Consider the following 14,615-nt stretch of genomic DNA (forward strand, 5'->3'; position numbering starts at 1 on the left):
CCCCCATTGCAGTATTCATAAAAGTCAGTGAACAAATCCATTACACAGAAAAGATTTCCCTGTGTACTCCTATATATATATATATACATACACACACACACACACACACACTATATATATATATATATATATACATACACACATACACACACATATATATATATGTTGTTGTTGTTGTTTGTCCTTCGGAGTTGAAGACGACCACGACTTCTGTCAGGTGGAGGGTTTGTGACTGTGGGTCCGGAGGTGACTGGTGAGGTCAATCCGGGCCCTGAAAGCTCGCCCACATGTGGGGCACATGACGGTAGGTGCTGCAGTGGAAGTGGAGGTAGCTTGAGCCTTGCGCGTGGCGCGTTTCCTCTGAGCCTCTGCGGTGCGTCTGATTTCTGCTGCATACACTCCTTTAGTGGTCCTGCTCCACCAGGTTGGGCGGTCCAGAGCAAGCGATTCCCAACTACTGGGATTGATGTTGAGGTCTTTGAGGGACACTTTGAGGCAGTCTTTGAAACATTTCTTCTGCCCTCCAACTGAGCGCTTGCCCTGGCTCAGCTCTCCATACAGCAGCTGTTTTGGTAGTCAACTGTCAGACATCCTGACGACGTGGCCAGCCCATCTGGCTTGGGCTTTCTGTAGGAGGGTGTAGACGCTATTGGTGCTAGCCCGGTCCAGGACCTCCGTGTCTGGGACTTTGTCCTGCCATCGTACGTGGAGAAGTCTGCGGAGGCAGCTCAAGTGGAAGTGGTTGAGCTGTTTAGCGTGTCTGCTGTAGACAGTCCAGGTCTCGCTGGCACAGAGGAGGGTGGTGAGAACCACTGCTCGGTAGACCTTCAGCTTGGTGGTAAGGCTGAGTCCTCTCTGCTCCCATACATTCTCATGGAGTCTCCCAAAGGCAGCACTGGCTTTGGCAATTCTGTTGCTGATCTCTGCATCTATGTTCACTGCTCATGATAGAGTACTACCCAGATAAGTAAAGCTGTCGACTGCCAGTAGCTTCTGCCCCTTTACTGTGATGTGTGGTTCCTGGTAGGGCTTTCTGGGTGCGGGCTGGTACATAACTTTGGTCTTTTTGGTGCTGATTGTAAGTCCGAAGTTGTCACAGGCTCGTGAGAGGCAGTCCATTTCTCGTTGCATCTTCTGCTCTGTGCTGGCGTTGAGGGCGCAATCATCAGTGAGTAAGAGGTCTCTGACGACGGTCTCCTTTACCTTTGTAACAGCCTGCAGACGCCGGAGGTTGAATAGCCCACCGCCAGTCCTGTATCTGACGTGTATACCATCCTGACAATCGCAGAATGCATCAGTCAGCATAGCAGAGAAGACCATGCTAAAGAGTGTAGGGGCGAGAACGCATCCTTGCTTCACACCGTTCGTCACTGGGAAGGCTTCTGACTCGTCACCATTATCCAAAAGTTTCACCATCATGCCATCGTGGAACTGCCGAACAATCGTGATGAACCTGCTAGGGCAGCCAAACTTCTCCATTATCTTCCATAAGCCATCTCTGCTGACCGTATCAAATGCCTTGGTCAGATCAACAAAAGTCATAAAGAGGTCGCTGTGCTGCTCTTGACATTTTTCCTGGAGTTGGCATGCAGCAAATATCATGTCGATAGTTCCACACTCTGCACGGAAGCCACACTGGCTTTCTGGGAGGAGACCTTGCTCAAGATGTTGGAGAAGGCGATTAAGCAGGACGCGAGCCAAGATCTTCCCAGCTATGGACAGGAGGGAGATGCCTTGTTGATTGTCACAAGACTGGCGGTTGCCTTTCCTCTTGAAGATGTGGACTATGCTAGCATCTTTCAACTGTTGCTGGACCTTCCCTTCGTTCCACATAGACTGGAAGAACTCAGTCAGCTTCTGCATCATGAATGGGCCTCCTGCTTTGTAGACTTCAGCAGGGATTGCATCTGATCCTGGTGCTTTGCTACAAGAAAATTGCCTGATGGCTTTTCTGACTTCTTCTTCTGTGGGGAGGTTGTCAAGGTCCAGGTTGATCTCCACCTGAGGTAGGCGAGCAATGGCCTCATCATTGATTTCGGCAGGGGGGTTGAGGACCTGGTTGAAGTGTTCAGCCCAGCTCTCCAAAATCTGCTTTTTCTCTGTCAGCAGCCCAGTCCCATCTGCACTGAGGAGGGGGGAGGAGCTAGAGGACTGAGGTCCATCCATAGCCTTCAAAACGTCGTAGAAATGCTTGGTGTCGTGACTGTCTGCGTAGCCCTGGATCTCATCGGTCTTATTGCTGAACCAGACATCCTACATCTCACGGAGTTTCTTCTGCACTTTCCGTCTTGCACTGGCGGAGGCATCTATCTTTGCTTGTGATGTGGGATCGTTCTGGTGCACTCTGAACAGTTGGTGTTTCTCTGACAACAGTGCCTGTATCTCCTCGTTGTTCTCATCGAACCAGTCTTGATGTCTACGCATTGCTGGTCCGAGGTGTTCAAGAGCGGTAGAGTAGACTGCATCTCTGAAAGCCATCCACAGCATTTCAATGCTGGTGTGGTCATCCTGTGGTCATCCAGAGGGCATCAACGATCACCTAATGACGCTTTAGATAGATAGATAGATAGATAGATAGATAGATACTTTATTCATCCCCATGGGGAAATTCAACATTTTTCCAATGTCCCATACACTTATTGTATCAAAAAAACAATTACATACAATACTTAACTCAGTATAAATATGATATGCATCTAAAATCACCCTCTCAAAAAAAGCATTAATAAATAGCTTTTAAAAAGTTCTTAAATAGTTTACTAAAATACATTGAATGGTAACTTAAGCTCAGTCATAACCCCGGCACTTTAACATATCTTCCCCCTGGCGGTTGAATTGTAAAGCCGAATGGCATTGGGGAGTAATGATCTCTTCATCCTGTCTGAGGAGCATTGCATCGATAGCAACCTGCCGCTGAAGCTGCTTCTCTGTCTCTGGATGGTGCTATGCAGTGGATGTTCAGGGTTTTCCATGATTGACCGTAGCCTACTCAGTGCCCTTCGCTCTGCTACCGATGTCATACTCTCCAGTTCTGTGCCCACGACAGAGCCCGCCTTCCTTACCAGCTTATTAAGACGTGAGGCGTCCCTCTTCTTAATGCTGCCTCCCCAACACGCCACCACAAAGAAGAGGGCGCTCTCCACAACTGACCTATAGAACATCTTCAGCATCTCACTACAAACATTGAATGACGCCAACCTTCTAAGGAAGTACATTCGACTCTGTGCCTTCCTGCACAAGGCTTTGGCTCCCACTTGGCAATAAGAGGGGTGCAACGCTGATCAGCGCATATGCCCCAACAATGACCAACCCAGATGACATCAAAGATAAGTTCTATGAAGAACTTGACGCCCTCATTGCAGCAGTCCCACAATCAGAGAAGCTTATTGTCCTCGGGGACTTTAACGCCAGAGTGGGGACAGATTACCAGACCTGGGAAGGGATTCTTGGGAGATATGGTATTGGCAAGTGTAACAGCAATGGCCTGCTGCTCCTCAAGACATGCGCTACGCATGACCTTGTCATCACCAACACCCTATTCCGCCTCCCTACCCGTAACAAGACATCTTGGATGCATCCACGCTCTAGGCACTGGCATCTGATTGACTATGTCATCACCAGAAAGAGGGACTGGCAAGACATGAGAGTGACAAAGGCCATGTGTGGTGCCGACTGCTGGACGGATCATCGACTAGTGGACGGCTTCACACACACGCACACACACGCACACACACGCACGCACACACACGCACACACACGCACACACACACACACACACACATATATACACACATTACACACATATATATATTCTCATTTTGCTGGGGAAAAAGGAGTAAGTGAGCGAATAAAGAATACAACTAAGTAATATAAAATCCACATTATAATAAGTATTTCTCAAGATAGGTATATCACTGTGTACTTTTGCTTCTGTTTAGCTTCTCAACATTTTTAAAGTTAGCCAAACCTTATGGATCTTCTGAAGGGGGTGAGGACTGTCTTTGGGAAACTCCTAGTCTCTTCCTGATATATTTCTCTTGGCCTCCTCCCATCTTCTGCCTTCTCGATTCTCGCACTATCTCCCAAGCGGAGCGGGATAATCCCTCAGCCAAGGTTTTCCTCGTTTTGGTCATGCTGACGGGCAACCCTCTGGCCTTTATGTCTGTAGTCGCCTGTTCCACTGTCTGGTACAACCACGTCCCGTTGTCATAAAACACTCAAAGTTTAGCAGGGTACGGAGTTTGAAATCTAATCTTATTTTGCTTTAGTACTCGCTTTACTTCAGAGTATTCTTTGCGTTTCTGGAGGACCGCGGGGGGGGGGTAATCTTGGTCAAAATATATTAATTTATCCTCTAAAGACACTCTCTTCTTACCCCAGGCCCTTCGTAGAATCTCCGCCTTGGTGCTGTACCGAAGGAATTTAATTATTATTGAGCGTGGCCTTCTATCCTGGGTAGGTTTCAGAACTAACACACAGTGGGCTCTTTCGACTTCCAGCTCCATAGCCGGGGGGGAAGCTCCAGCGTGTCCCTGCAGTAATTTTCCAACAAACTCCATCATAGATGAGCCCTCCGCTCCTTTGGGAACATTGTAGATTCTGATATTTTTCTGCCGTGATCTTCCCTCCAGGTCAAGCAGTTTGCCTTCTTGGTGATGTAATATTTTTATTGTCTTACTCAGTATCCATTCCACGTTTTGAACGCGATCTTCTACCTTCTCAATTTGAGTCTCTGCCACCGCTATTTTTTGATTAACACTGGCGAGCTCTGACTTAATATCACGGAGCTGCTGCTCTATTTCTTTCCGGAACTCCCTTATCTCTTTCAGGATTTCGAAGATATTCACCGCTTCATCTGAACGAGGCCCAGCGTCCGCCTCGCTAGCACGCGGTCGGGTAGGAGAGCCGATCACTGCACTCCTCTTGGACGCAGGCTCCGCAGTGTCGCTTTTTTAATTTCCATTCTTGCGCCTCTTTTCAGTTCAAATATTTTTTGAAAAATATTATATTTGATGGGATAATGGGGCAAAATACGCATTTTTCCGGAGGAGCTAGTGACTTAAGCTGCCAATTCTTGACGATGACATCACCGGAAAACCGTATGGACTATTTTCAAAACGGGGAGAAAATCCAGGATTCTGAGATGCAGAGGGACTGTTGAGGCTTCACCTTGAGTATTGTGAACAGTTTTTGGCCCCTCATCTTAGAAAACATGTGCTGGCATTGGAGAGGATCCAGAGGAGGTTCACAGGATGATTTCAGGAATGAAAGGGTTATCATACAAGGAACGTTTGATGGCTCTGGGTCTGTACTCGCTGGAATTCAGAAGGATGAGGGGAATCTCATTGTAACCTTTCGAATGTTGAAAGGATGTTTCCCATGTTGGGAGAGTCTAGGACAAGAGGGCACAGCCTCAGGATAAAGCCCCTTCAAAACAGAGATGTAGAGAAATTTCTTTAGCGAAAGGTTGGAGAATTTATGGAATTTGTTGCCACATGCAGCTGTGGAGGCCAGGTCGTTGGATATACTTAAGGCAGAGATTGAAAAGTTCTTGATTGGACATTAAAGGTTACAGGGAGAAGGCCAGGAACTGGGGTTGACGTGGAGGAAAAACAGGATCAGCCATGATTGAATGGCAGATCACACTTAATGGGCAGATGGTCTATTTCTGCTCTTATGTCTTATAGTCTATGGTCTACTTAAGGACCTATCATCCTCCCCTTTAAATATACCCTAATGATTGGTCTGCACAGCTATCAGTAGCAATGAATTCCATAAATTCATCACTCAAAAACTAAACAAATTTTACCTCATTTCTGTTTTAAAGGGATGTCCTTCTATTGTGCCCTCGTTCTTGAGTCCCCCACTATTAGAAGCATCCTCACCACAACCACTCTATGTAGGCCTTTAATATTCAGTAGGATTCAATTAGATTCCCACCTCATACTTCTAAACTCTCATCAGCACAGGCCCAGAGCCATCAAATGCTGCTCACATGTTAAACTTCATTTCCTGGATCTTTCTCACAAGGACCTCGGTGAAGGAATGTGTGTGGAGAATTTGGGAAAGACACAGTGCTCCAGGTTTGTGGATTCCTGCTCAATCCCACTGCCTTGCAATACACACCAGGAGATTATTTGGAGATCATTGTGTGCTTCCTGTTGCCGAACCAGTCCGATCAAACACAGAGACTGGAGGAAGAGCAGCAACTCATAGACCTGGAAGTTGTGGGTCACAGAAATGGAGTTGGGATCTCCATCCCAGTAACAAGGTCATCACAATATTCTCATTGATAATATTCATTGATCCCGGTATTATAAATTCCCCACAGTCTGGCCAATAGGTTATGAAGCATTTCTCAGTGACCAGTTACACCTCACGATGTCTTGTCTGACAAAGAGCTCATAAAGTGTTGCCCTGGTTTCCGCTCCAGTCCAGGGGATGCTGTAATAATCCTTTTAATTAATGAGTTGCATTTCATCTCATTTTGCTGTATGTATCTGTTGCACCTCAAAGCAAATGTTTTGCATAGATATTGGTCTGGCTAATGAAGTCAAATTTCCACGTTGCCAATGTCTCCACAGTCTGGGGTTTATACACGTATGTGTATATATATCAGGAACACCTCTTTGGACAGCTCAGTGAGAGAGAGAGGAGGGACGACAGCAGAATCCCTTTGGAATTTTCACTCTGATTTTGAACCTTTCGTGCTTCGAGCCGGAGGAACGGAACTCCACTGTGGAGATGATGCTGCTGCTGTTTCTGTTGCTAAGCACTTTGGCCAACAGTGATGGTGAAGGTAGGCTCGGGTGATGCTATGATTGTTTTCAGATATAAATAACTGAGTAGAATGTGTGTATGGCTCTGTGATGGATGACAGAATCTGGGAATTTGTGGATGGCTGCAGCAGGGAATGTCTTTTGTCTGACACTGTCTTAGAGATATTGAATTGCAGTGTGAAATAGAGCCCTCCTTTCTAAGACATGGAGCCAGAGTTGCTCACAATACGCGAAGTGCAATCCGAATAATGCCTTATAAAGCCCCAAACTTACATCCTTGGTTTTTATTCTAGTCCTCTCAGAATAAATGTTAACATTCAATTTCCTTTCTTACCATAGACTCAACCTACAAGTTATTGTTCAAGGGAATACTGCATGAGGACTCTCGTCCATTTGCACCTCCAATTCATCTACGCCTTCATTCCTTCTAAAGTGCATGAGTATACACTGTGACTACACTGTATTCCATCTACCGCTTCTTTATCCATTCTCCTAACTTGTCTGAGTCTAGACACCATGCTTGCTCAACACTCCCTGCTCTTTCTATCCTCATATCATCCACAAACGGCCACAAAGCCTCCAGTCTCTCTACAGTCTATCCTCTCTCTGACCACTCTGACTTCCCTGCACCCTCCCACACTGGGGGTCATTTACTGCAGCCAGTGAGCCGGTCAACCAGGGATTACAGGGTGAGATAAGGTAAAGAGCAGGGGGAGTGTAAGGAGCCACAGGAAGGAGTTGTGCCCACAAGGCTGTTTCAGCTCTGTAACTTCTACAAAATTTCACCTTTGTAAACAAGAGGTGAGGAGAGAGATGCAGCCTGTGTCACCCAGCTCCAAGCACCTCTCCACAGTATGACACCCTCACAAACAGACCCACGCACAATTGTCAGCAGTCCTGAGGCTGCCTTTATACTGCATGTCTCAGATCTCCACACATCTTCCCTGGACACATGGCCTCAGTGAGCTGCTCCGTCAATAAAACCAATCCAGTGCCTTGAGCTGTCTTCCCTCCTGCACCGCCCACAAACTGACTGATCTCCCTCTTTGCCCTCTCTCTGTATCACCTTTGAGCTCCAGCAGTTTTTGATTTTATTTTTGGTTTCCTGCATCTGCAGTATTTTGCTTTATAATCCAACATCTCACTCTGTTGGATCCCATGGTTTTCATTATCCTGAATGTAAAGCCTTGTGGACTTTGGACAATGTTTCTGAAGATCCAGTTGGAATGCAGTAATCAGCACAGCACATGGACACTGCCTGTTCATTCGTTAGTCAAATAGAACCTTTCTTTCGCATCTGTGTGTGACTGACCTTGATTAACAGCACCGCTCTAAATGACGAGTTGAGCCATCACTCAGATCATTTCCCAACACATTGTCCACTCCTTATGTATGCTGATCAGCCTGCAGTTCCTCCATCTCTCCCTTTCCCCCTTTTACAAGATGGGGACTGAGGCAGATCACATTAGGTTTGTATGAAACGCTAGCAGGGCCACAGATACAGCTGGTGCTCTTTCCTCCCCTTGAACCCTGACCTTCTGTGTGTCCATCAAGGTCTGGTGTGAAACAGCAAAATCTGTGACTGTTTGTAACTGGTACTTTGGTTATTGTAGTTGGTTTAAATTCTAATTCTCTTTGACTGAAAGGGACAAGCAATTCTTTGGTTCAGAAGAGTACTCAGCGGGACAAAAACTTTCAACTATCTAGTGGACCCTGTGATGAAAACTGGTTTCATTTTTCTCTTTTGAACTCCTGTTACCAGTTTTTCAGTGACAAAAAGACATGGATGGCAGCTGAGGTAAGTCCCTGAAATCAGTGATTTCTCTGGGAGTCCTGGTGAATATTGGTCTCTTCTGGTTCATTCCCATGAACTCACAACACAGCCTCTAGTTGAGTTGTCTGTGATGAGTCCCTGTGTTCCAGGGAGTGTTTCACTGCAGCCGAGGGCTCAGGTTTCTATCAGATGGTTAATGGGTGAAATATTTGGATGTTAGGGAAAACCCTACATCCAGAAATTAACACAGAGTGTGTTTGACAACAACGAGATTGAAGACAAAGAACTTTGTTTCATGTGAACAAAGTTGTTGAATTTCCACCATCAAGTTCGATGGTTTACAGAGGGATGTCTAGGAGAATGAATAATGGTGGCTCTCAGCATCAGAAAAATTATTTCTTTGCTTTAAAGGATTTCTGTAATCAGCTCCCATATTCTGGACATCTAGCATCCATGAACTCAAGCATCCATAACAGCTTCATGTCAGACGTGGTCAGTGCTGTGGATGAAAACAAGCCATTGGCATGGATTGGACTGAATGACAGATCAGAGGTAAAGTTAATGATGACGTGTTACATTGCCACCACAGACAGAATTACACAGGACATCCTGCAGAGTAACAGGGATGTGACAGTGTAGTGGTCAAGTTACTGTCTGTACCCTAATGATCCAGGGACACGAGTTTGAATCCCATCCCAGCATCCAGGGAATTTGGATCCAAGTAAATAAAATGCAATAAATCCAGAGTAAAACATTACTGTGAGAAATAGTGACAATGGAACTACCAGACTTGTAAAAACTGATCTGGTTCACTGTTGTTCTTCAGGTTGAGGAATCTGCCATCCTTCCCCAGTCTGGCCTCACTGTGACTCCAGAGATCCATCAATGTGTGACTCTTACCTGCCCTCTGAAATGGTCAGAGGATGATCAGGGAAGGACAATAAATGTTGATCTGACCAGTGTCACTATGTCCTGTGTACAAACAAACTCCCACATGTTTATGTCCCTGTTTATCTCCACATGAGACGCCACACTCTTCCTCCTTCATCTGACATGATCAGTGTGACTTTCCTTTCTCCATCATGAGTGTCTCTGTTGTTCCTTAAATGTCTTTAAACAATCCCTGTGAGTCACATCTTAAACATACTGGGGATAAGGGTCTCTCACCAGGTATCTGCTGGATTGATTAGTGACTCTCTTGTCTCTACAGCCTCTGCTTTTCTCCACAAATCAGAGCATTACTCTACACCAACTCAAGTGAATCTCCATAATTCACAGGAACCTCTTGGCCACCCCAGACACAACCATCTGGTTCTTACATCCAAATGTTAATTGTACTTGTGGCTCTGTAGGTACTGCAATGGGTGATTCTGAGATTCACTGTTCTATATGTTAAAAACTTATTTTAGAGTGAGGATGTTTCCCAGGCAGACGGCTGATGGAATCTGTGCCATATGCTCTGCATATGAAAATACAATATATGGACAGATTGTGCTGTTGTGCTGGGTACTGGGTGAGAACCCGAATCTTCCCACTGATGTATCTGCTGTGTTATTTTCCCTGTTCTTCTACTGTGATGGTATGATCTCTGATTAACCCATCTCCCAGATTTCCCTTCATTCTGTCTGATTCTTTCTGTGTTCAGGTTTTGGTAAATCCTTTCCCTGTAGCTAATGCATCTTTGTTCTCAAAATGGGCAAGGTAGGTGTGCAGAGCAATGGCTCTATCCACTGAATATGGAACTTGAGAATTCAGAGATTGTGGGAATATAAAATTGAAATAAATTACATGAATCGCGTTACACCAAAAGAATAACTAAGAATGCAAGGAATCCTTTAACATTAAATCAACGGGAAACTTGTAATCATAATTCAATGAAAAACTAATTATCAAAGTTATAAAATACTTGGCTAACTAAACCTGAGTAGTCCAGCAGTTTCTGTTCAGTCTAAACATGTCACCATTTTGAGTTCGTGGCTGTGAGCCATGAATTTTCACTGACTATGATCTGTGAATTTGCTTTGTAACTAAAGGAAGTCATTTCCTGTTGTGGTCCATGTGTAGTCAGATTGTGTGTTGCTGAAACCTGACACCTCACTATGTTCACTGTTCCAGACTGAAGTGGTTGGGCTCACTCTGGGCTGGAACTCCCTGTGTGAACTGGGCAACATGCCTGTCACATCAGAAGTAAACTAAACCCTTCCCATTCCATGACCTCACACAATGGGGACAGAATCCAGAACCTCTAGAGCTGGAACTTCGGTAACTGTTTTAATTCCTGAACCTGGGAATTTTACACTGCTGTGTATTCTGATATCTGTAGTGTTTGTGGAATGAGGGTGTCCCCTGCACGTGGAGTACAGAAACAGAGCACTTGGCCCACGGGATCTGTGGTAATGTTGCTGCTCCTCAGGAACCTCGGCCTCCCTTCATCCAAACCCATCAACACTTCCATCTGTTCCTTTCTCTATCTGCCCCTCTTTTAAATGCACCTGTGCTCTCTGCTTTGATAACTTGTGGTCCAGAGTTCCACCTGCCCACCAAACCCAAGTCAAGAAGATTTTCATCTGTTCTCTCGTTGATTTATTGGTGAATATTTTGCATTTATCACCAGTAAACCTGGTTTCACACACAAGAGAAAATATCTTCTTCACTTCCACCCAATAAATCCTTCATAGTGAAGATGGCCCAAGGCTGCTCACCCCTCAATCTTCTCTCTTGTGGAGAAAAAGCCTCAGTCTGTTGGATCGTCCTGGCCTCCGTGTTTTGTGATGAGTTCACTGCTCCAATGCCTCTCCGTCCTTTATGTAACAGTGAAATGGAACAGTTCACAGTACAGGTCTGGTCTGGTCAGACCAGGATTACAGAGTTATGGGATTAGCAAACAATACTGCGAGGATTCAGGCTCTTCAGCACAACAGGTCCATATCAACCATGGTGCCCACCGAGCTGGTCCCAATTTCCTCTAAGTTCCATCCATGCCTGTATCTGATCAAGTTCTTCTTAAAAGACACTATTGTACCTTCCTCAACTACTTCCTCTGGCAGCTAGTTCCTCATATCTCTAACTTTTGTGTGAATATATTGTCTCTCAGCTCCCTGTTAAAATTCCATCTCCAACTTCCATTTGGTTTTGTAGTCTGTGTCCATTCATGTGCAGTCATTTTAAGTTCTTCTGTCATTTGTCCCTCTGGTGTTTATGAGATCAGTCTGTGTATTTGTACTCAATGACTCATTGTCCCAAGTTGTCATTATTCCTTTTCCTTGACGTTTACACTCAGATCCTGTTTCTTTTGTTCCAAGGATTCTGATACTTCCATGAGATTTCCCCACCCTGACAGTCCGTCATTTAAAATCTAATTCACTGCCCTGGTTGTCCTGTCTGCTCGTAATCTGGTCTCACTCTGACTCGGGTCCAGCTCCTCCTGTACCATTAAGTGACAGGTTACTCCGCACTCCCACAGAAATAATCACTGATTTATATCCCACAGGAAGGGATTTACACATGGAGTGATGGATCTTCGTACAGTTACCGAAACTGGTCTCAGGGTGAACCTAATGATGGTGGACACAATGAAGACTGTGTGCACATTCATTATTCAGGTAAGTGTAACAGTGAGAGAAATGTTATTTTCTTTGAAGTCCATTTCAGACACAGTATTGAAGAGGCTTGTGGAATGAACCGACCCCATGCTCAGCAGAACTGGGCCCATTGCCCAGCAGTTAGAGGAGGATAAATGGGATGTAATGCAGGGGTCAGAGGAACAGACAGTGTATGAAATTTAAAAAAAAACAAACGATTCTGGGAATCTGAGATAAAACCATCAATTTCACAAACACTCTGCAGGTCAGGCAGCATCTATAGAGAAAACAATAGAGTTAATATTTCACATTGAAACACTTAGGTTCAACTCAGTGTGAGCATAGAGGTGGAGCATGTACAAGGGATGTAATATCAGGTTTGTGTCGCTGCAGATAAAGAAACTCAAAGTAAAAAGTTCAAAGTAAATTTAATATCAAAGTACATATATGTTACGATAAACTACCCTGAGATTCATTTGCTTGGGCATTCACTGTAAATACAAATAAAGCCAATAGCATCAATGAAAACTACCCACAAAGACAGGCCAAGGACCAACATGCAAGAGACAATGAATTGTGTAAATACAAAAGAAACAAAACCAAATAATAGGAGGTAAATTAGTAATAAATAATATTGGAACACGAGTTGTAGCATCGTTGAAAGTGATTTTATGGGTTGTGGTATCAGTTCAGTGCTGGGGTGAGTGAAGTTATCCACTCTGGTTCAGGAGCTTGATGGTTGAGGAGTAATAACTGTTCCTGATGATGGGAGACCCAAGGCTCCAGTATCTTTTCCCTGATGGCAGCAGCAAGAAGAGAGCAAGTGGGGGTCCTTTATAATAGAAGCTGTTTTCCGGCAGAAGCACTCCTTGTAGATGTGCTCAGTGGTGGAGAGAGCATTTTGTGTGATCGACTGGGCTATATCCACTACCCTTTGTTGGCTTTTTCGTTCAAGGGCACTGGTGTTTTCATTCCAGGCTGTGATGCAACCAATCAGTATACTTTCTATCATGCATATATTGAAGTTTTTCAGATTTTTAGATGAGATGCAGAATGGTCACAAACTTCTAAGAAAGCGAAGGTGCTGCCAGGCCTTCTTTGTAATGACATTTATCTGCTGGCCTGCAGGACAGATTCTTTGAAAAGATAACACCAAGGAATATAAACATCTCCACCTCTGATCCCCTGATGAGGAATGGCTCATGGAGCCTCTGGTTTCCTCATAACATAAAGGAAAAATAAAACTTTTCACAGTGAAATTGAAACTAGGAATATTACGTTCATCTTCTTTGTTCCAGATATTCCTCATTCTGCTCCCACTGGCAGGTCATGAAATGGTGAGGGCTTAGTTTATCTGTGATGGGGCAGAGTTGTCCAGCTCACACAGGGAGTTCCAGCCACTTCAGTCTGGACCAGTCCAAGTCCTCAGTGAATTTAGTGAGATGTCAGGTTTCAGCAACACACACTCTGACTGCACATGGACCACAACAGGAAGTGTCTCCCTTTATTTGCAATGCAAGCTCATGGATCAAGGTCAGGAAATATCCATGGCTCACTGACAGTGACTCAAGAAGAGGAAACATTTAGATTAAACAGAAAAGAGAAAATGCTGGAAATCCTCAGAAGATGAGGAAGCATCTGTGGAGAGAGCAACAGAGATTAAGTTTCCATTAATGACCTTCCCATTTCTCTCCCCACATGCTGTCTGACCTACTGAGTATTTCCAGAATTATTTTCAGATTTTCAGCAACTGCAGCACTATACTTGTGGACTAACAGGTTAATGTTTGATTCCTTTTCTCTGCTTCAAGGTTCTCCAGAGTGGAATGATTATCCTTGTGGTAACAAATGTGGTTTTATTTGTGCCTACAAACTTCACTGTATTTAGAAGACTCCCAAACCATTCACTCATCCTTTCCAGTACCAGTGCCATGATTTCTTCGTTGCCACTCTCGGTGTATGTGGTGTCTGTACTCACTTAGTTTCTAGGCCAATAATAAAGAGAATTGCATCCTGAGCTGTGTGCTTGTTGCTGTGTGAGTCAAGTTTCCAGCAGCCTTCCTATGCTTCCTCCTCACCTCTGCACTCAGTGCTGAACTGAGGAGAACTTGGCATAGATTTTGCAAAATTAACTTTCACTTTGTCTGCACTTGGTGTGTTGGGTCTAGATCACTGCATGTGGGAGTGAAGTGAAGGTTCTGAGGCGGACACAGAGGGGATTGACTGGAATAGTTGCAGTGAATGTAATTTTATAATGCTAACAAGGCTGCAGAAGAAGAAATGGGCCCATAAATACCTTTACACAATTGCATGAAAACCTCTATTGTTTGTTTAAAAATCAATTCAACCAACTGTTTGTCAATTTTGCAAAAAATTCTTGGTCTTTGGCATATGTCTAGATACAAAAAATCTGACAGAACACAAGCCTTGTCCAAATCTCCTGACCTAACTGATAATGAAAATGAGAGAGACAGTGGGAATA

The 14,615-nt window shown here is 44.6% G+C and overlaps 1 protein-coding gene across 1 annotated transcript; it reads left to right on the forward strand.

Annotated features, from left to right (window-relative positions):
* Positions 1–6,654: 6,654 nt before the first annotated feature.
* On the forward strand, positions 6,655–14,138 carry LOC140739027 (C-type lectin-like). Its single transcript, XM_073066999.1, has 5 exons — positions 6,655–6,799; positions 8,426–8,577; positions 8,965–9,105; positions 12,044–12,155; positions 13,945–14,138. The coding sequence occupies exons 1-5, from the start codon at positions 6,745–6,747 to the stop codon at positions 14,019–14,021; spliced, it is 537 nt and encodes a 178-aa protein (XP_072923100.1). The 5' UTR covers positions 6,655–6,744; the 3' UTR covers positions 14,022–14,138.
* Positions 14,139–14,615: the final 477 nt, after the last annotated feature.

This window comes from Hemitrygon akajei, chromosome 14 (genome assembly GCF_048418815.1).
Source record: "Hemitrygon akajei chromosome 14, sHemAka1.3, whole genome shotgun sequence".
NCBI classification, from domain to species: Eukaryota; Metazoa; Chordata; class Chondrichthyes; order Myliobatiformes; family Dasyatidae; genus Hemitrygon; species Hemitrygon akajei.

Coding starts and splice junctions, on each gene's coding strand:
- LOC140739027 (XM_073066999.1), top strand. CDS start 6,745: ATGATGCTGCTGCTGTTTCTGTTGCTAAGCACTTTGGCCAACAGTGAT. Junction 6,800..8,425: donor GGCCAACAGTGATGGTGAAG/GTAGGCTCGGGT, acceptor TTTGACTGAAAG/GGACAAGCAATTCTTTGGTT. Junction 12,156..13,944: donor TGTGCACATTCATTATTCAG/GTAAGTGTAACA, acceptor CTCTGCTTCAAG/GTTCTCCAGAGTGGAATGAT.